At 43.8% G+C, this 21569-nt stretch overlaps 4 protein-coding genes across 5 annotated transcripts; all 4 read left to right on the top strand.

Moving 5' to 3' along the window:
- The first annotated feature begins 4469 nt into the window (after window positions 1–4469).
- Window positions 4470–6951, top strand: LOC117586155 (ionotropic receptor 75a). Its single transcript, XM_034276054.1, has 5 exons — window positions 4470–5117; window positions 5178–5352; window positions 5411–5541; window positions 5613–5783; window positions 5852–6951. Exons 1-5 carry the CDS (start codon window positions 4582–4584, stop codon window positions 6780–6782), a joined length of 1944 nt encoding a protein of 647 aa, XP_034131945.1. The 5' UTR covers window positions 4470–4581; the 3' UTR covers window positions 6783–6951.
- An 8754-nt stretch (window positions 6952–15705) lies between these two features.
- Window positions 15706–16603, top strand: LOC117586114 (low-density lipoprotein receptor-related protein 1B-like). The gene is made up of 2 exons (XM_034275976.1): window positions 15706–16013; window positions 16068–16603. The coding sequence occupies exons 1-2, from the start codon at window positions 15967–15969 to the stop codon at window positions 16573–16575; spliced, it is 555 nt and encodes a 184-aa protein (XP_034131867.1). The 5' UTR covers window positions 15706–15966; the 3' UTR covers window positions 16576–16603.
- LOC117586397 lies at window positions 16579–17664 on the top strand (the record flags this gene model as incomplete). Its single annotated transcript, XM_034276429.1, has 3 exons — window positions 16579–17056; window positions 17094–17313; window positions 17622–17664. Coding segments are annotated over 3 exons (720 nt in total), but the record flags the coding sequence as incomplete, so codon positions are not given.
- Window positions 17665–18467: 803 nt separating this feature from the next.
- LOC117586436 lies at window positions 18468–20990 on the top strand. 2 transcript variants are annotated; one of them, XM_034276474.1, is made up of 9 exons: window positions 18468–18851; window positions 18907–19076; window positions 19133–19276; window positions 19336–19545; window positions 19605–19781; window positions 19836–20131; window positions 20200–20345; window positions 20420–20639; window positions 20948–20990. In XM_034276474.1, the coding sequence occupies exons 1-9, from the start codon at window positions 18563–18565 to the stop codon at window positions 20967–20969; spliced, it is 1674 nt and encodes a 557-aa protein (XP_034132365.1). In that variant the 5' UTR covers window positions 18468–18562; the 3' UTR covers window positions 20970–20990. The 2 variants fall into 2 exon arrangements, with proteins under 2 accessions (XP_034132365.1, XP_034132364.1); XM_034276473.1 differs by lacking the exon at window positions 20948–20990 and having other exon boundaries at window positions 20420–20852.
- Window positions 20991–21569: the final 579 nt, after the last annotated feature.

Below are 21569 nucleotides of genomic sequence, written 5' to 3'. Positions count from 1 at the left end.
GGGTGGGCGCGGAGCGAGCATCCCGGGCAATACCTCTTGCGGTGCGGTGCGATGATTGTCAAGCCCTTTAATTGCCTCAAGTGACCCAACGGAGCAACGAAGGAATGGATGGACTTTAATTGGACCAGAGATGATTTTCCGATCAGTCCTTCAAGTGGACAGGCTCTTCTGCCGGCTGCTAAGCCACTTGGAAAGCCCTGAAGAGGAATGGATACTAAATATTTGTCGGCCAACTTTATATTTTAATCAAGTTTATGAAAATGAACGCCTCTGCCAAGACAAACTTCAGACAATTTCACGCCTCTACTTGAACTGTGGCCATTTGAAAGTCAGTGAGCCAACCACAAGGGCCCAGGACTCTCCGTTCCAGCCAATTCATTACAGAAAGTGGAATGGGTGGGATATTCGGTGTGTACTCAGGGTTGACAACATGCTTCCAGCCATTATGCCAAAGCGAAAAGAGCTAGGACTACAGTCTACAGGCAAAAAAAGAAAAGGACATTTCCCCCTCCCGAACAAAGCAACAAAGAGAATCGGGAATGAGTATCCTCGTAATGGAGTGAGAGGCGCTGATGGGGCGCTGATTTTAATGCATGAAAGAAGCGACAGCGAGGCAAATACGAGTTGGCGGTTACACTGCCAGAGGCCACACAGCAGTGGCCATAATGAGAGCTACTACTGCCACATCGATGACCGTGACCAAGCCAGAGGGGAGAACGGAAGAGGGCTCCGATTCCCACCAAAAATTATCAACGAAAAATTTCACCAACGAGAGCTGCCGCCGCCAAAAGCTTCTTGGGCGTCTGGTCGGAAGTCTGGTAATTGGAAATGATGCTCGAGTCCCACTCAAGTTGCGGGCGAGGGATTAATGATGCTGCAGCCTGAGATTGTTGTCCAGCAGCAGAGAAGGTTGACGATAATGATGGTTGACTGCGACAACGTGTTGCCGTTAAATGAATTGAATGTGATGCCTTTTAGCTGAGATTAAGCAGCAGCAATTCCAATGGCAACTAACTCATTCAGGCAACAGCAAATTTAACTATGGAATGCTAGAGTCAGAGCCCGGAGGCCAGGGCCCGGGGCTTTGAGCTCGGAGCCAGACTGCATTCCAAGCCCTGAAATGGCATTTCATCTTTTTAATTGAATTTTAATTTGTTTAGAATGCGCTTAGAGGCATCGCACGCCAAGTGGCCAAGTGCTTCTAGCCAAGTCCGGAGCCCGAAGTCCTGTGTCCGTAACCGCCCTCACTTAATTTACCATGCAACCCATCCACACAGCCCGAGCACTACTTGCAGTTGTTGTCTGGAAGCTTTTCACAAATCGATTAAATTTAATTTGTTTTCCTTGCCGGCTTTCTCCGCTGCCAGTCATCATCATCGTCTCTTTTTTTGCACTTCCTCTGTACCGTACTTTCCTTTCCGTTCCGTTTGGGGAAAAGCTTAGTTTTTAGCAGTAATTTCATAATGAGTTGACTTTATTGCTGGCCAGGAGACCAGGACCAGACCGAGTCCCAGGCGCAAACACTGTCCCACCCTGTTCCAGGGCCTGTGCCAGTGCCAGTGCCAGATGCAGATGGAAATACTCGCCCATTGCTGTTGGCAAATAAAACGGTTCACGCCAACATTAAGCAACTATGAAGTGTGGAAGCTAACGAAGGGAAAACTTCAAGTCGGAAATAACAGAGAGGTTGCAAAATTTATAATTTGAAAGTTTTCAAAAATTATTTAATTAAACTAAATTGTATTCCTCAATACACACGCCCCTGGTTTGCCGTTTGCCCAACGAGCAGCGAAAGTCGCATATTGTCGTCCCGTTTTGAGGGATTTATTTCGAGCTTCGTCCCATGGCTGCAGGGGATTTTCCGCTTTCCTTTTCATTCCTTTTTCTTCCATTTTTCTTGTTGTTTGCTGTTTGTTCCTTTTTTTTGCCCCATGGACAAGTTTTGTCGGTTGGCAGCATACTAACCTACAATTAAAATCCCTCGCAGTTGAAATGTAAAAATAATTATAAAGAAAAATACGAGTACAACGTGAAATGCAAAAATAGAGACTTTTTGTTGTTAAATTGTTTTTGTTGAGAAAGAATCTTATGCAACAATAACAATAATAATCTCTTTTTCGGGAGTGAAATTAATTAAAAATTGTCCGCAGTTTATTCTCTTTCGCGTCTTTACAACTACACTTTCTGGGAAAATATGTTTCGGTATTTAAAAAAAAATATGAAGAATAAAGCTGTATGTTTGGTTTGTGACTTGAATTTAAATTATAATTAAAATGCTCTACATTTCGCTGTATATTTTCACATTATAATAAACCTCGTCTGCATTTAATTTAATTGTTTATTTCGCTCCCTTTTCGCTGGCACAGTTAGGAATTTATTAACTGTCAAAACATGCCACGTCAGCCGGAAAATCAGACATCAAAATGCACGTTTCTAGGAAAACATTAAGGATACATTTTCACCTTCGGCCTCATGTGTGTGCCCCTGGTGTGCGGAACCACGGATCTGCTCCCCCGATGAATGGCAGGGACAAATAATATTTTCATATGAGAAATTAAATGAAACTTTTTGGCGCATACAAATGTGCAGATGTCTGGCAAGTGTGAGAAAATGTCAAGAAAGAAATGGAAGGAAGCGGCATGCCTATGAAAAGCAGAACAAAATTTAAAAGCGAAATATTTAAGCGTGCAACATGGCGTGTGCGCAATTTTCATTCCCCCCGGCCTGCGTTTGAGTGTGTGTCTGGGTGTGAGGGCTTCGCTTTAATGGCACAATTTCTCTGCTCAAGAGATAGCGAGAAAGTGAATCGCTGGCTGTCTTCCACATGCAACTCGCGTATTCGATGGGAAAATCTTGCGATAAAATGTTGGGCAAACTTTCCTCTTTGCAATGAATACATTTAAAAGGACTAGTTGTATGTGCTGATGGTGCTCCCTTTCTTCTTCTGCTGCAGCTCAGCTGCTCATTTGCATTTGGCCTTGTGGAAAATGTTTCTTGTCATTACCACGCCCCACCAGCACAAAAGAAAGCCAAAAAACAATGAGGGAGGGATAAAGGCTGCAGCTGCATCCGCATCCGCAAAAATGTCAACAAATTGAATGTAATTCCTTTTAATTTCAAAGCAGTCTTAAAGTCCTTGCAGGACTCTATCTCGCTGCCATTTTCTGCACTTTCTTTCTGCCTTCTCCTCCATCTCTCCGTCTCCCTCTCTCTCACTGTAGCACGTGGCAAGCTGTCGTGAAGCAAATTGCCCGAATGAAGTTGCCGCATGCAACGCGGCAGCGCAGCCGCGTGCCATGAAATTAAGTTGCAAGCTGCAGGATTTGCTTTCAAGTTTCTCAAAATGTTCCGTGCTCACACTCCCACACACAGATAGGTACGAGTACATACACAGTTGCACAAGGGACACACGCTAAGGTTCTTGGCTTCGTTTCGTAGATGCTAACACGCGTTTTTGCCGTTTCTTGTAGCTTTTTGGCTGCAGTCGGATAATGTCACGCTAATGCCAGCAGCTTTGTCCTGCTTAATGTTGCGTCTAGTTATTGGATTTCGGCTGTATGCTGACTTTAGAGTTTTAGGTGGATGGTAAACAAACGGCACAACAGTGAAATTGATCAAGATACGTTTGAAAAGGAGTCGAAGTCACGGAATATGTTAACAATATTTTCGATTAATTATTGTATCAATGGAAAAAGGTTAACAGTAATGACTTGTTCTATTAATTCAAAATAAGCAAGGTAAGAACTATATACATATTTTCTGTGTTTATATCTGCTTAACCTTTCATATTGTCACTATCCAGCAATTTGAATACAACCGACAAGATTATTTTCGATTGAGCAAGGACTTGGTTTGCATTTGTAGTTACAGAAGCAAATACACAGGCAATTCGCTGTCTCTATCTCAGTGCCGTGGGAAAGATTAAAATGCCGATTTAGCCTTTTTAAGCCACTTTTCTTCCACTTTTTGACATCACTGTCATCCAAGACTTCACTTGTTTTAAATATAATAAAAACCTAAAATAAAAATTGCCGAAAAGTATAAATAAAAAAAATATATTTAAACACAAAATGTATTAAGATATTGTGAGAAAACAAAAATGTTTTGAATACATTTAATATATCAATTAAAAGCAAAAATTAAAAACAAGAATTTAAAAATGAATAAAACAACGATGAGAAAATATTGGGAAACCGGGAAACAAACGAATATCACAAGTGGTTAAAAAGATTTTTGAAAGGTCCCTCATTCTTTACAAAGCGTAGCAGTTGAAAGTCTTTTTCGCCAGACCAATACTTTTTAATACGCACATTCAGCAATAATTCGAGTAAATTTCGCCATTCCTTTCAGCACACTTTTCTTGTCAACCGCACAATTTGCGTGTGTCCAGGATATGCACATACATATGTACATATATCGCTGATATGATAAATGTCTATAAATTATGCACATGCAGAAGGAGCATGAAACCCTATAAAAACGCCAGAGCCGAGAGCCCGCCACACGCACAAAGCAAACACAATCCGAAGAGTAAAAGAAGGAAAACTGAGCTTCGAGTCAAAGTGAAAGTGGCCATATAAAATGATTAAGCTGCAAGTGAAAGTTATTTCATGGGTTTTTATAATTTTAACAGGATTTTTATGCACGCCACAAATTGAAAGCATAAATACCAATTTCCTTGAGCTGGCAGCCTTCGAGGACTTTTTGCGGTCGCAGCACTTGCAGCAGTCGCTTGTCGTCCGTATCAAAGGAGGCGATGGTGATGGCGTTGGCAATGGCGAGAATGGCGACTGGCAAATTGAATGCCACCAGAAATTGTTGGCCAACTATCGTGTGCAATTTTATCAGCCAGGAATTTCCCACAATTTCGAGGATCTCATGTACTATGGGGCCCCGCGTACGGCAGTTCTAGTGCCAAAGTTTGATGACCGTCTTGTCAAGCGTTGGGTCTATACGGTGGCATCTGAGGCGGGATACTTTAATAATTCCTTGGCATGGTTTATGCTGGGCTCCAGTCGAGTATCCCAGCCAGATGAGGCACAAATTGCAGAGCATTTAGGTGGCTACAAGATGGGAATTGATGCGGATATCACAGTGGCCTTGAAGGCCACAGATAAGTTGGGCAAATAATGAGGTAACTTTATGGCTATGCCATTCATACTTCGCATAATTTGCAGCACCTCGTGGCATCTTTATGATGTGTACAGGATTAATCAGCAGGTGCCTCTGCTTGTTATGAGAAAGGGGGTGTGGTCACCATCGCTGCGCTACAAGCTGATGGACACCTTTCGCAGCAGCTGGATACTTCGGAGACGCAATTTTCAAAATGTCACCCTACGAGGCAGCACAGCGGTAGGCACACAATTTGGGTGGCGGCTTTTCTCATCTTACCTCTAAATCCTCCGTCCAGCTGACAGAGAAACCTTCAGGCTTTGATGATATGGAGTACCTAGCCGACGATAAGCAGTTCCTGCTACTGGATCCCATGCAGCGGAAGACCTATCAATTGTTCAGACTCGTGGAGCGGCTGTACAACCTGAGGTGGGCAGAGTGGGCCAGAGTGTGGCCTCCAAAAAGGGTTTCAGAGTACGCGCTAATAAGCCTACTTGCAGTTTGGCCATAAGCTTCACGGACAGCTGGGGGCAGCAGTTGGCCAACGGCAGCTGGTCGGGTGTGATGGGTCAGATAACCAACAGGGAGGCCGACTTTGCCGTGTGCCCCATTCGCTTTGTTCTGGACAGGCAGCCCTTCGTGCAGTATTCACCCTCTCTGCTTACCCAGTCGTGAGCAGCTACTTGTTATCCTTCCATTACTTGGGTGGCGCTGCTGATCAAACTTTCTTTTCTTACAGCATTCACTTTTTGTTCCGCCATCCGCGACACAGTCAAATCCGGAACATATTCTTTGAGCCTCTGAGCACTGAGGTGTGGTGGTGCGTACTGGCCTTGTGTACATGCAGCACTCTGCTGCTGTTGCTCCACATCCTCCATGAGGGACGCCAGCATGGAAATCTAGTCGAGCGACGCGTGGCCTTTGTCTGGTTTACCATGCTCGAGACTTATCTGCAGCAGGGTCCGGCCACCGAGCTCTTCCGACTGATGTCCACCCGTGTGCTCATCAGCGCTAGCTGCATCTTCAGCTTCATGTTGATGCAGTTCTATGGGGCCTTCATCGTGGGCTCCCTGCTCTCGGACAGCCCCAGGAGCATTGTCAATCTGCAGGCCCTGTACGAGAGCAACCTGGACCTCGGCATGGAGGACATTGCTTATAATTTTGCGGTGTTCGGTAACAACAGTAGACAGCTCGTAAGGGATGTCTACTTGAAGAGGATCTGTCGATCTGGGGAGCACAATATTATCACTTTGAAGCAGGGAGCCGAGCGGGTTATTAAGGGTCGTTTTGCATTTCATGCGGCCATCGATCGTCTGTACAGGCAGCTCCTCGAGCTACGCATAGAAGAGCACGAGATCTGCGAACTGCAGGAAATAATGTTCAATCCTCCTTATGAGGCCGCCTCTGTAATGGTCAAGGGCTCGCCCTGGCGCGAACATCTAGCCCATGCCATTCTCCATCTTCGGGCCACTGGCCTGAAGCAGTACAACGACCGTCTGTGGTCGGTGTCCAAGCCGGACTGCAGTCTCTTCAAGGCCTCCCAGGTGGAGGTGGATTTGGAGCACTTTGCGCCGGCTCTTTTCGCTCTAGTGCTGGCCATGATGGCCAGTGCATTGATGTTTCTGCTGGAGCTGCTGCACTACTGGATTACTCCCTTCCGGCCACGTTAAGATGTGTGAGGGGGTCAGGCACGATGTCCATTTAAGTAATCAGCTTGCAGGAACCTTGTGCCCGGCTTTTCCCGGCTATAATGGCACGACTTTCGGCTACAAATTTGTGTCGCTTTTAATGTTTTCTGCATTTTTAATAATAATAAAAAATTTGTAATAATGTCAGCTTCGGGTGCTTGCAGCTATTCCCATTGCTGGTCCGCAGCGCAGAACAGTACAGAAATTAAAAATTCCATTAAACTGCAAACACTTGCATGTACTCTCCCTCCACCATTCCCAACCCCATCACCCTCATTTGTTCACCCTCTTCCTTTGGTATGGCTAGGGTCAAGCCAAGTTTTCTGCACGAAGCGAGCTCTTCATTTAGACTTAATTATGAAGCGCCCTGGCATGGTGTAGGAGGAAAATGTCACTTGTTTTCTATTAACTGACAAGCTTTTAAGGGGGAAAACCCCGTGAATTTTCAAGCGCTAACAACTTAACAGGGTCTGTTCACTGCTGCTTCTGCTGCTGGTTTAGAGAAGGGTTGGGAGTAGTACATGTCTACCAATTCTGTAGATGACATTAACAAAGGTTCTTATTTATAGGTCTACAATCTTTGAGTCCCCATTTTGTTTCACTCGAATTTCATTGCAATGTCTTTGTAAATACGATAACTGTGGCAGTAATCACAAACCTAATTGTAAAGTAATCACATTTGTTGCAATTGAATGCGTTGTCCCTGCCCCAGCGCTAAACATGAGACGCTAACCGTTGCATGAGAAGCTCCCATCTGACTGTGGTCACGCATAACCTTCAATTAAGTTGTCATAATGTCTGACAGGGCACGGACAGCGGACAACGGGCACCGCTTAGGGGACCCTAAGTCGGTGGAGAGTCCAGTGGACTCCCACAGCAATATAATCACATCTATATGGGTAGTTTAGAATGAGATTGTGCAATGGCATGGTCATGACTGGTTCAGCAATTGCAGCACAGTTCGTGAGCGGATAAAAACTTGTATAAATCGGTTGATTATAGTAAGAAGTTTCCCCATTTTGAAATAGCTTTAGCTCCTTACGTGCTGTAAGTAGTGCTAATTATTCCAATCAAATTCAAATTTAGAGCGCATTTCTTCGGTAATAAGTACAGAGGAACCTACATACTATATATAGATATATTCGATACGCACACAGGGGACACTCCCAGCATCACATACACATGTCAAATTATGCAAATTTACAACATGATTAAGCTCGTTTAGCTGGACTCCCGTCCAAACTCCGTGTAGTAGGCCTTCAATGTCGTCAACGTGGGGTATCCGCCTGTGTTTGTTTTGCAATTCAAATGAATTTGCTCCGTATCCATAGGGGGGTATGCTCTGCTCTGGGGACTGGAACTCTTAACAAACCGCTCACTCCCTGCTCCCTGCCGCACATTTTGGCTTGTTTGTTTCAATGTTTAGTTGTGTATGTGTATGTTTGTGTTTGTTTGTCTGTCTGTGGGTCTGGCTGTCGCCCTACCACACTTCCGCTTTGGTTATATAAATTCGTACAAATCGTTCGATGGCCGTTTGCTCTGTTCCTTTGCTGGAAGTATCAATTGTTTGGCATTGGTCTTTATTTATGCATTGTTGTTGGCTTGGCATCGTTGTTGTAGTCCTGTAGTCCATGTCCTCTCCTATTCTGGTGGCCTATCCGATGTCTGCATGGTGGTCTGTGTATTTTATTGCTTATGGTTATAGTGGGGATAGAGGTCCGCCCGCACTCTCTGAATGAATTTATATTGTTTTTGAAGTGTTTAAATGTTTGTCCATGTTTGTTACAGCGCCTGCCGTATGCGGGGCGTATGCGCAATTCAAATTTATGCAGGCTTAATGTTAATGCTGAGCTTGGCTTGCCTGGAATGGGCTGGGCTGGGCATGGGCTGGGCTGGTGTGGAAATATATGCAGATGAAAGAGAGAAATACTCCAATGGCAATTTCCTTATTTCAATGGCAAGAGATGGAAGTTTATGCAAATTCAACTTTGAGTAGGGAGACTTTGAGACTAAGTGCTAATTAAATAAGGCAAAGACAACTATAATTTGATACTAACAGACAGCAGAAAGATGTTGAATTCCAAGCAGAGAGTTTTCTTTTTAGACCTCAAGCCATAAGCCGCCCAAACAGCCACAACAACTTTGATCAAATCAATAATAATTGCTGGAATTCACTCAGCCATAAATTTATTAATAAGAAAGGAAAATAATATACAAACAAAAAATAAAACAAGAAAATCAAGCAGAGAGCGGGCGAAAAGCGAAAGAACAATCTGTAATATTTCCACAATTTATGCTGCTGGGGTTTTCCCTCGACGCTTGACTACTTTTCCGCTTTCCACTCTTTTGACCGATTGTCGAGTCGTGGAAAAACTTTTGCAACTTTTGCCGCAGCATTTGTGAGGCATCCTTTCTTTCCAGGGACCGAATCGTCTCGTTCTATACAGCTAATGCCTGTAGTCGTACTCGTTCTCGTACTCTCTGTCCAGTCCCCAGTCCCCAGTTCCCAGTAGTCGGACTGCTCGCTTGTGTTATGTGCTTATTATAAAATAATTAAGTCCTTTAGGAAATTATAGTTCTTGCCCCCGTTTTTACTTCGTCTTCCTTGTAGCTCTGTGATTTCTGAGCTTTTTCCCCGCATTGTTCTGTTGCTTTTGTGTATTTAATAGTTCTGGCCGACCACATGGGGAGAACAGAACGCTTTCCCTTCCCCCTTTTCGCTTGATTACACATATGAGTGCCTGCAAAGAATTAAATTAAATTGAAATTATTACCTTAAGATTACAAAAAACTCTACATGCATTTAAGGAAAGTCACAAAATGTTTCATTCTTTTCGTAAGTGTGGGCAGATGTGTGGCTCCACATCATCCTCTACCCACAGACACTCACATACACACACACACGAATTCATTTTGTCTTCATTTTACTTGTGGGCTGCCACTGGCATATGAGTAATTTATTGTGTATCTAATTAATTATTGCTGTCTGCGTAATTTTTGTGCCCCCAGAATCCAGAATGAATGTGCCTCTCAGTCTGTCGGACTGTCTGTTTAAATGCCCCATCTGTGTGTCGTGTGCTGTGCGCTGTGTGCTGTGTGCTGTGTGGGAAGCATCGTTAGCATTGACTTAATTGCCAAACCACAGAATGACTCTATTAGGAGTTCAAAACCTAGTAGTATCTTGAACCGATAGACCCGCTGGCCCCGGCCATGGACATGATCTATGCGGATGACATGTGCCCTCTAGCTCCTGCAGCTGCACTTAAATTTATGTATCCTGTGGCCAAAAACAGCTGGAAGGCTCTTTAAAACTGCACTGCACAGTCGAGCAATGGTGCCGTGCCAGACTGGAGAGACCCATCTATTTTTACATGCCACGGAGTATGACAAGTGTTGGCCAGCTATAAACAGGAAGCAGGACAAGCAGGGCTCCCAGGCCGGACCCTTGATTGAGGCATGGACACTGACACCCTGCCAACGAGCCATGAATGGCCCTTTGGTCAATGTCCATGTGGGTGTAAAAGCCGCTTGAGTGTGTGAGGTTTTCCACGAGTGTGTTTTTGACTTTAGAGGTTCCTTAACAGAGCTGGTTACTTTTAGGGCTCTCTGCTGCTGCTGCTCCTGCACTTTAAGATACATATCAGTGCACTGACATGCGATTATCGCATATCAATTACCCAATTCATGCATTCTGAGCGCAAACACGCACTCGCCTATATTGGCTATAATCAATTTGCGAGGCCAGAACCAACCGAGAGGATTTCGCATTCCCATCATCACAGCAACGGGGCGGCGCTCTACTGATTAGATTTGATGGGAGTTTGGACTGGTTGCTTGTGCATTTACCTGCAAGGAGGTATATCCACTCCATTCAAGCGAAATGTTGACCCAGTAAACAAGCAAGCCAGCCGATAATCAGGCTGCAACGCGTTTTGGTCCACTCCACAAAACGTGACAAGGATCGCAAGGGCTCTGCTGCTACCGCTACCGCTGCTGACCTTTTAGCGGAATGGAAAGCAAACAACCTGACGCCGACTCTCAACTACCCAAATTCAGCGTGGCCCTGGCATGGCCCTGTCATGGCCTCGCCTGGCCTGGCCCAAGTTAATGAATCGTAACCCACTTGCACCATATGAAAATTAATTACCAAACTAGTTCGAAAAACTTTTCGCCACAGCAAAAGTTAAACGCACCGAAAAAAAGTTAAGGGAAGCCAAAGGCTGGGCCAACCAATCAATTTTCGTCTGCGACAAATGGAATGCTCCAAATGGACCCAAAAATCGTTAATCAAATTAAAATTTATTTCGTATTTTGACGCAAACTGCAGTGCAGACATGGTCCAGCAAATTTATCATGGAAGCCAATGTAAAATCCAGCAGATACTCGTACTAATATGTCCTTGTGTGTGTCTGTGTGTACGTGTCCGCATAATTTTGATGGTTCGCTTCGAAGAGGTTTTTTTTGGTAATTTCTCGTTTGCTTTTAGCGACCAGGCGGCGCATAAATTTGCATCTCAAATGGCTGTTTTGCGCTGCCGCTGCCGCTGTCTTTGCTGCTGCTGCTGCTGCTGTTGCTGCTGCTCCTCCTGTTGCTGCGCTGCCAGTGTTTGACCAGTGTTGCCAAAGTCCTTGTTGTGGCTGACGATTTGCCATTTTAATTAGGCAATGTCCTGTCAAAAGCAGGCTCTAACTCTGGCTCTGGTTATGGGTTGAGATATACAGATAGAGACTGTGATTTGACGGGTGTTTCCTGTCAACTGTTTGCCCACTCAAACAAAGTGAGAACGAAATCGCTTTGCTTTTGGTTGGCCCCTTAATGGTGCTTTGCGCAATTGATGGCCAACGCAGATAAATTAAGCTATAGACGTGGGTTTAGTACACATTTATTATCGGCTTTTAGTAGGACTATAAGCAACAGTTTCTCTTTGAATTCTGTATTATAATATAGTTTTGTATCGAGTGTAGTTTTAATATATTTTTTCTATTAGTTTTAATTAATAGTTCTGCTTATAAAAAGTTGAGTAATTAGAAAAGTGGTATTTTCCTGCTTACTTTTCCGTTATTCAAATTAGAGAAAAGTTTTGCATCCGTTTGACGTCCACACAGGCATACAAAACTGCAACTAAATAATTGTCAAAGACTGTGCAAACGTCAATACATATACCATGTAGTACAACACAAACACTTACTCATGTGTTCACCGACAGGGGACCAGGGCTCTGCAGGGGAACGCGTTGCCACTGCCGTTTCCGTTTCCGCCTTTTGCATGGCGAGTGCGTGTCTGCGGCTTTTGGCCACGAGTTTTGCATGTCTGTGTGAGTGATTGTGGGTGACTGTTGACAATTTTGTGGTCAAGTGGAGTCAACAGCAACACAGTGGCAACAAATTGCCACGAAAGATGTGTATATTTTATACCAGGGAGAAAAATGTTAACTTATATTTGAGTGGTTAGGTACAGAGTAGGGCAGAAATATTATAAATTTCTGGCTCTTCAATAAACTAATTCATTTAATATTTCGTTCACAAAATTAATTATCAAAGTTGCTCAGTTACGTGTTGGGACTACACAAAGCACTTTCATACCCCAAAATAATAATTAAATATAAAATTACTTTAAACAAAATTATACAACTTATGAAACTTAATTATAAGGTGCATTTTGTGCCTTTTAACTTTTCAAATGCCACGTTTTACCAGAGAAACGTCTCCCGCTCAGCAAAATGCAATTTCTCTCTCTCTCTCTCTATGTCTCAACCTGCAACTTTATGAGGCTGGCCATTTATTTTGCTGCCCCACTGTTTAGGCTAAGCTAAGCTATGGCTTCATTAAGTTTTCCCCATTGCGGTTTTTAATTAATTAACGTCTTCATACGTGTATACGTATGTGTGGGCTGCCGCACAGTTTACGACTTGAAAGGCAGAAACAGAAACCAGACAAAGTATTAAAATTAAAACCGGAGCATGTAGGCACGTAATTAAAAAGTATGTGTGTGTGTCTTGGCATCGTCCTAGACGAAAACTTATGCTCAGCCGCAGGCAGCAGAGCCAAAGAAACTGGAAACAGAGTCAACAACTTTCTATTTTGTCAATGAGCTGCAACTGCAACTGCAGCACAAAAAAAAGACAAAAAATGCGGAGTTAGAGTTAGTGGCATGAACCTCCTGTAAATGACATACTCTGCATATGAAACGAAAATAATTTTTCAATTCTCAAATGAAACTTTTGACACTCACGCACACACACACACACACACACACACACACTCATTCCAGACGCAGATACAAAAAGGAGAGCAAACTTTAAAGTTTGCAATTGCAGCAGCAGCAGTAGCATTTCCCCAATGTAAAGTGGTAAGCCAGGAGAGAGGAGCAGAGGAGCGGAGGAGCAGAGCAGGGGCAGTAGCAGGTCCAGCTGCAATTGGAATACTACTGTTCTGTCCTGTACGGTGCCACACAGTAAGAAGTATGTATTTCTTGGGGTTGGTGGGTTTTTTGTGGCACTCCTTGCTGTTTTTCTTTTAGCCACGGCACAAACTCCAGAAGGAAATTACAAACCAAACCAAAGTAAACGCCAAGAGCAGCCAAGGAAGTTGTTGACGCAGGACGAGCGCCGGCGCTGAGTGTCAGTGTCATATCCTGTGCCAAAAGTGCACACAGAACTCCAGACCCCAGGCCGGACCCATAACCAAGAGCCAAGACCGAGCCAAGACCAAGCACAGAGGACCAAGAACAGAGTCGAGTCGGGACCCAGAGTCGGGACCCAGACAGAGACTGAGGCTGCACATTACAAATGAATAATTTATGCGCGCGCTCTCAACGGCAGATGGATGTGGGATATGGATGAGAATGGGTAGGGAGGATGGAGGATGAGGATGTGGATGGTGTATGGTGGATGGTTATGGGAGCCACTGCAGACTCCTGCCACCCATAGACACAGTCACGGAGGACTGCGGCAACGTCCAATCCTGGTCAATGCCAAATGAGTTGTGGCAACGTCTCGCTGGTGCCATAAAAGGGAACAAGGCAAAACGGGAAGGCAGGCGGGAAGCTGTTGCTCTGCATAAACTAAAATCTTTTGCACCGAAAAACCTTCCCTACTTCCCTACTCATGCCTCCAGCATGGCTCTGGTGTTAAAATTATCTCCTTGGCAAGAGGCAAATAAGACGGAAGAAAAGCGCAAACTCGAAAGTTATTAGAGCAAATTTTTGCCTTTTGCCTAAGTAATGGCCAAGTGCATATCTCTCAGCACATATTGAGTTATGACTTAATTGGATAAGAGCCCGCTTTGCGGAACTTAGCACTCCCATTCGCCAAGCCAACCAAGCCCACTGAACTGGCCCATAAAGTTAGCCAGCCACCAAAGTTTAGAGAGCATTTTTCCTGGTGTTTGTGGTGGTGCGATGGAATGGATCTCGCAAGACTCTAATTATGTTCTTGGTGTACCCTTAGTAATTTTCGTCTGACTAATTTGCTTTTCCTCAGCCTCAAGTGTAGCCGCACCTCTCATGACTGTACCGAGTTGTGCACAGTCGATTGTGCAAATCGCCGCCGAGGGACTCCCCTATGTACGTACATAAGGCATTGTATTTGTGTGATAAATATGACGTCAAACAGATTTACGTCGCATTTGATAAGCCCGCAAGGGACAGAGAATGGTGCAGCGATTGGAAAAACCAAAGCACTAATTTATTTTTTATACTCAGTAACTATGAGGGAAATATTACATTTACACTGATTTCGACTATTTAATACTGAAAATATACGTACTAATAGCAACTGTCTGTATGGTTTACACTCCCACATGGAAGCAACACTAAAGAATCTCCAATCAAAGCAACTTTAATGCAAATACGCTAACATGTCCCTATCCATCTATCCCTTGAAGCCGCTTCCGTTAACAAATACACACACACAGACACAACAGCTACAAAAAAAGGATAGAAGGAATCAAGGATATAGAAACACCGACAGAATGGCACAGAGTGCGATTTGTGCTCATTTGTCAATGCACTGGTGTGCCCCGTTGCCATTCGCTCGATGTCAGTCCAAATAACGTACGCGTCGCGTCCCCTTTGGCCATGTCGACTGCCGCCTTCCAAATGCAGTTTGTAGCTGTCTTTGCATTTGTCGATGTTGCCTGCCATTTTGTTAGAACACGGAAAACGGAACACGGAACAATACCATTGTAAGTTTTTTCTGCTCCCTATCCATTTGGTACATCAAACGTTGGACGGCAATGCTGTTGGGATTTTAATTTATAATGCAACACTCGAACGTGTCGTCAAAGAGTTTCATCAATATGCACTCTAAAATCAACAGCACGGCGAAGTAAGCCGATTAAGCTATTCGGTTTTCCATCGCCTCCACGGATTCTTTTTATCTGTTGTGTTAGATGGGGAAAACAAAAGAAAAGGCACTTGCCACAAATATTTTTTTTTGATGAACTTAATTTTGTAAAAGCATTCATTAGGTCAAAAAGGTTCACAGAATTTATTGTTTTGTGTTTTGAAACTTTAATTAAATCCAAAGGGATTAATTTTGATTGTAGCTTCGCATTCCAAAGATTTTTAAACAATTATCAATCTTGAATACAAAGAGCGGGAAATTCCTTTGGGAATTAAGAGAAATATAAATCATTTAGCAAAATAGTCTTCTGTAATTGAGGCAAAGAGAACGGACCCTCTGTGTTGTGTACTCTGTATTGTGCTCTCTTTGCATAAATCTGTAGATTTCTTGGGTAAAAGAGTTTTCCCATAAGATCGCAGCTCATTATTCATTGCATCGTTCGATGGTTCGATGTGAAATCTCTCAAAATGTTTCAACGAGAATTTTTGCTATCAATTATTTTGATGTTTTTCGGTGCGTACAAAAGTGTAAAGTAAAGATATGAATTGAATACTTATTTGATTGAAAGTCCATGTGAGCTTACAAGCAACCACCTGGAGGTGTCACAATGGACGACAGGTTATCGCGTTCGGCAAGAGATGCGATGCCCGAACAGACTGTTCTGATGGCAGTGATGAAACCTTTCGCGAATGCCACAATGTAAACTGCACAGAGCACCAGTGCTCGTATGGCGGCTGCTTTAGTGAGAGCCAGCTGTGTGATGTAACACCTGACTGCTGGGATAAGACGGATGAGCATCCGCACCTTTGCCACAGAGAGCAAATGGCAGTGCCACAGCCCTTGGATACTGTTATCACATTGAGATGCCTGTAAGCAAAAGTGTAATGATCACCAGAGAGTGTCTAATTAAAAATGATTTCCAGGGACAATCAGAGTCGATACTCTCAAACGGATGAGTGTCTGGACAAGAAGTATTTCTGCGACGGCGTCAGGGACTGCCAGGATGACAGCGATGAAACCAATGGGAACTGCATTGCTTCTAAATGCCCCAATGACACATTTAGTTGCGCATATGGTGGCTGTCTGGCCAAGGCAAAGGCCTGTGATCATAAGATCGATTGCTGGGACGGCACCGATGAAGTGCCATCCATATGCTTTGAAATGCGTGGAAAGTCACAGAGCGGAATTTGGCCTAGTTATGCACCGAGAAGGAATGTCACAAACCGAACCAGATCGACAGTGCTAGTTTATCCACAAGTCACACCTCCCTCCAATGCCCCTGAATCTACGTCCGGGAATGCAAGCTGCATCATTCCCAGCAGCCTCAAGAACCTGCGAGTGAAAACACTTTTCAATGTACTGCCCCATACGTCTGGCTCATCGATATCCGACTCGGTTGTGGTACGATTGAGCTGCCATGGAAATAGCTAGCTGAATGGCAACGATCTAAACCACTGTCTTAATGGCATTTGGCAGGGAATCTGGCCCCAGTGCATTCCCATCTGCAGCCACAAGAAATTCAATACAGATCTCTCCATTCGGGCCTTCTGCAGCTACAAGGGGCAGATAAAGAGCTGCAAGAGCCACGACACCAAGCTGCTCCTTGGAACCTCTGCCACTGTCACCTGTAGTAGTCCTCGGCTACACTGCATTCCAGACTGCGGAAAGAAACTGCCAACCGTTCAGGAGGATCCCTGGCTGATTAGCATTTTTACAAGCGATATCTCATTGTCGAACTATACTTACAAATGCTATGGCGTAATCATCAGCCCATGGCTGGTTTTAGTTGAAAATCAGTGCACCGAAGAACAGAACGTAATGCGGTATGCCATTGCAGAGGGAAATCGATGGGCCAGCTTTGTAAGACATGAGGAACATCCCTATGAGCTCCACAATGTGGCCAACATTTTTCATGGGTATNATATAAATTCCAATTCCCCATTCAACAGAGGCCACCAGATGCAACAGCATTGTGTGGAGCTTCCTTAGTCTGATTGTCATCTGCAAGGCGCACGCGATTGTGGAGAAAGTCGAACATCAGAAGGAAGTGCTCGGCGAGACCTTCGAGTTGGCCAAACGCATGAAAAACCTGGATCTGTGTCTGTTTATCGATATATGCATGAAGGTCAATGCAGAGGAATTAAGTATCAAGAGGATGGCAACAAAAAGGTCAGGCTTAAGGTCTGGTCCGGAAGCTTCTGAAGAGGGTTCAGAGTAAATTGCACAACTAAAGAGTGGACGCTAAATGTCCGCGCGGTTTGAGCTTCGGGGCTAATGCCCCTGACGGGTAACACGAAAAAAGTCACAACTAAATTACATAGGCATCAGTGTAGAATCTGTAAATGTGACAGGGAAATATATTCCGTGTGTAATCCTTTGTAATTCATTTTAAGCTTCATCATTAACAGTGTTACCCTGCACAAGTTTGTTTCCCGGAAAAACTTTAAAGTGCGACTTTCCTCTTGTATTTCCGACAGGCCAAAAACTTTATCTCAATGAAAAACCTCAAACACATTAACGGCTGCTGGTGTTGGCCATTCAATCACGACAAAGTGCAGCTGCACAGCAGCAGGAGAAGAGTTCTTCTCCTCTGCCTTCTGCTTCTTATATATAAATAGTTGATGCTAGATGCTGGAACCTCTGCCACTGTCACCTGTAGTAGTCCTCGGCTACACTGCATTCCAGACTGCGGAAAGAAACTGCCAACCGTTCAGGAGGATCCCTGGCTGATTAGCATTTTTACAAGCGATATCTCATTGTCGAACTATACTTACAAATGCTATGGCGTAATCATCAGCCCATGGCTGGTTTTAGTTGAAAATCAGTGCACCGAAGAACAGAACGTAATGCGGTATGCCATTGCAGAGGGAAATCGATGGGCCAGCTTTGTAAGACATGAGGAACATCCCTATGAGCTCCACAATGTGGCCAACATTTTTCATGGGTATGTTATTCATCTGTAAAAATATTCATGGATCACTAACCGTAAGCAAATGTTGTTACAGCGAACAAGAAACGATTCTCCAAATGGTTAATCCACTGATACTTTCGGCATCAGTGCGACCTATTTGCCTGCCTCCAATACCTGGAACTGGTACCATGACATATTCTACGAAATTTACGCGTTACATTACCCCATTGGATAGTCAAAAGACTTACTATTTAGTCAATGTCAGTATGGAATTTTTAAAAAGGATTAAACTCATTGAAATAAGCGCACAAAGAGGCCCAAAAGAAGGACTTAACTAACGGCAACTAATAAGAATTGTTGAATCATAGTTCAACGACTTTTCCATCAAAAATATGCACAAATAACATTTCTTTTTATACATTGTTCTTTTTGTACTTACACTTTTTGTATAGTTTATTTTTTAATTGTTATTTTTCTCACTATTTGCAATTAATTAAACAATTAATAATGACCACGCACTCGGTAATATCTGAAATTCGAGCCCCGCCAGCCGGAATTGTCCCTCACCTGAAGCCATGGGAGGTGATTACTTGGTCCCAAGAGCAGCTCGGACGCATCTACTCGGACTGGGGATTGAAATTTAGTCGCCATCAGCGCTACTCTAACAGCATACAGTACTTGAATTATTCCTTGAACATCAACGAACGCGACACGACTGCTCTGATGAGACGCTGCAAAGTCAAAAGGATGAAGGGCATGGCACCCGAAGCCCTGAAGGACTGCACAAAGGCAGATGGTATAAACGCTGAACTTTGCTATTGCATTTTACTTTTTTTTTTGTATAACTGTAGCAATCCTGGGATGGTCGCGGCCACCCATTGTGAATCCACACGTTAGACTGGAGATATCCGATACACTCTACGAGTCAAATCGCTTCGAGGATGCCAAAATGAATCTTCACAGTAATTTGGGGCTGTTCAGAGGCGCCCAGGCCAAGCCCAGTATCAACCGCTTGGATGTGGTATGCTCTGAAAACTATCAATTTTTGATTCCCCCTTAACCTCGTGTCGTCTTCAGGTCGATGAGAACTTTAAAGATATGTTGAGGGATGAGACCACACCGGCAGTACACCGTCTGCTCAATCGCATGGAAAGGCATCGGGCCAGTCAGCCAAAGCCAATCAAGGATGATTGCGATGTTGTTAGCATATTGGAAACTCCGGTGAGTCAATTAATTTATATATAGAATATCTCGAATGTTTTTTGCTGCCTCAAATCCAGACAGTATTCGTCTCTCCACTGGAACAAGCCAGACGCAAGCGATGTTTTAATATATACAATCAGACGTATCTGGATAAATGCTGGGTGGATATGGCATATTTAAAGAAACTGCGCAGCAATCCCAATGTTCTGCCACAACAGGCAAAAAGATCTACGCCCTATTTAAGGAATCTGATGGATAAAAATTATGCAATGGCGCGCAATTTGACGGTTCGAACTTTGTTATTTTCTTTCCTTTGTAGTAATCCTAAAAAACTGATTTTATTTAGAAAATGCTTCAAGCACGTTGTCCCATGTACGCTAAGTTTTCTCAGCGATATCCTAACGAGGAACTTTATAATAAACAAAAGGAGGAAAATCTATACAGAGTTCAGTATCAGACTAGGAGAAATATGTTTAAAATATTACGTAGCATACGGCAGCTGATAAGAGTCGGTTCATTAGATGTGAGTTCTATGGTTGGGTTCTTTGATCCCTTCTAATGTGCATTCCTCTCATAGAAACTATCAACATTTATTGAGGAAGTTATGGGCGATTATATAACCATTAAGACGCATCGCACAATGCCATGGAAATTTGAATTCATTAATGAGGTCTACAACTACTTGGGTTTGGCCCGCATTAATGAATACATAATTCCCAGCGATATGACTGTCTTGCAGGGCAAACACCGCTTACTGACGCTCTTTGGACTTTCCCAAGAATCGAGCATGGTGCCCAAAGAAAAGCAGGAACAAAGCAAAACGATGAATGTACGAAGAACCGACTTAACGGATCCCAAGAGTGAGCTGTTCAAGTGGGTATTTCAATTGCAATTCCAATGTTTTGTATATAATTTAATTTTAAATTTAATTGCTTTGCAAGGAAACTATCCGCTCGCTACGAGAGTCGCATGAGATTCGCCAAGTATCCCATAGAACGTGCTTATCTGCTGCATGAGTTGGCCCAAGCCCATTTGAACAATAATTCATTTAATATGGCAGTTTCTCTGGCGCGCAAGGCAATGGAGGGTGAGTCTGGCAGGGACTGGATTGGATTACAAGTAGAGCTAGCTAGATATAAATTCCAATTCCCCATTCAACAGAGGCCACCAGATGCAACAGCATTGTGTGGAGCTTCCTTAGTCTGATTGTCATCTGCAAGGCGCACGCGATTGTGGAGAAAGTCGAACATCAGAAGGAAGTGCTCGGCGAGACCTTCGAGTTGGCCAAACGCATGAAAAACCTGGATCTGTGTCTGTTTATCGATATATGCATGAAGGTCAATGCAGAGGAATTAAGTATCAAGAGGATGGCAACAAAAAGGTCAGGCTTAAGGTCTGGTCCGGAAGCTTCTGAAGAGGGTTCAGAGTAAATTGCACAACTAAAGAGTGGACGCTAAATGTCCGCGCGGTTTGAGCTTCGGGGCTAATGCCCCTGACGGGTAACACGAAAAAAGTCACAACTAAATTACATAGGCATCAGTGTAGAATCTGTAAATGTGACAGGGAAATATATTCCGTGTGTAATCCTTTGTAATTCATTTTAAGCTTCATCATTAACAGTGTTACCCTGCAGAAGTTTGTTTCCCGGAAAAACTTTAAAGTGCGACTTTCCTCTTGTATTTCCGACAGGCCAAAAACTTTATCTCAATGAAAAACCTCAAACACATTAACGGCTGCTGGTGTTGGCCATTCAATCACGACAAAGTGCAGCTGCACAGCAGCAGGAGAAGAGTTCTTCTCCTCTGCCTTCTGCTTCTTATATATAAATAGTTGATGCTAGATGCTGGAACCTCTGCCACTGTCACCTGTAGTAGTCCTCGGCTACACTGCATTCCAGACTGCGGAAAGAAACTGCCAACCGTTCAGGAGGATCCCTGGCTGATTAGCATTTTTACAAGCGATATCTCATTGTCGAACTATACTTACAAATGCTATGGCGTAATCATCAGCCCATGGCTGGTTTTAGTTGAAAATCAGTGCACCGAAGAACAGAACGTAATGCGGTATGNAAATTCCAATTCCCCATTCAACAGAGGCCACCAGATGCAACAGCATTGTGTGGAGCTTCCTTAGTCTGATTGTCATCTGCAAGGCGCACGCGATTGTGGAGAAAGTCGAACATCAGAAGGAAGTGCTCGGCGAGACCTTCGAGTTGGCCAAACGCATGAAAAACCTGGATCTGTGTCTGTTTATCGATATATGCATGAAGGTCAATGCAGAGGAATTAAGTATCAAGAGGATGGCAACAAAA

Source organism: Drosophila guanche, unplaced genomic scaffold (genome assembly GCF_900245975.1).
Source record: "Drosophila guanche unplaced genomic scaffold, DGUA_6, whole genome shotgun sequence".
Lineage (NCBI taxonomy): Eukaryota > Metazoa > Arthropoda > Insecta > Diptera > Drosophilidae > Drosophila > Drosophila guanche.
Note: the sequence above shows the minus strand (reverse complement) of the source record. Positions and strands in the feature narration are given on the sequence as shown.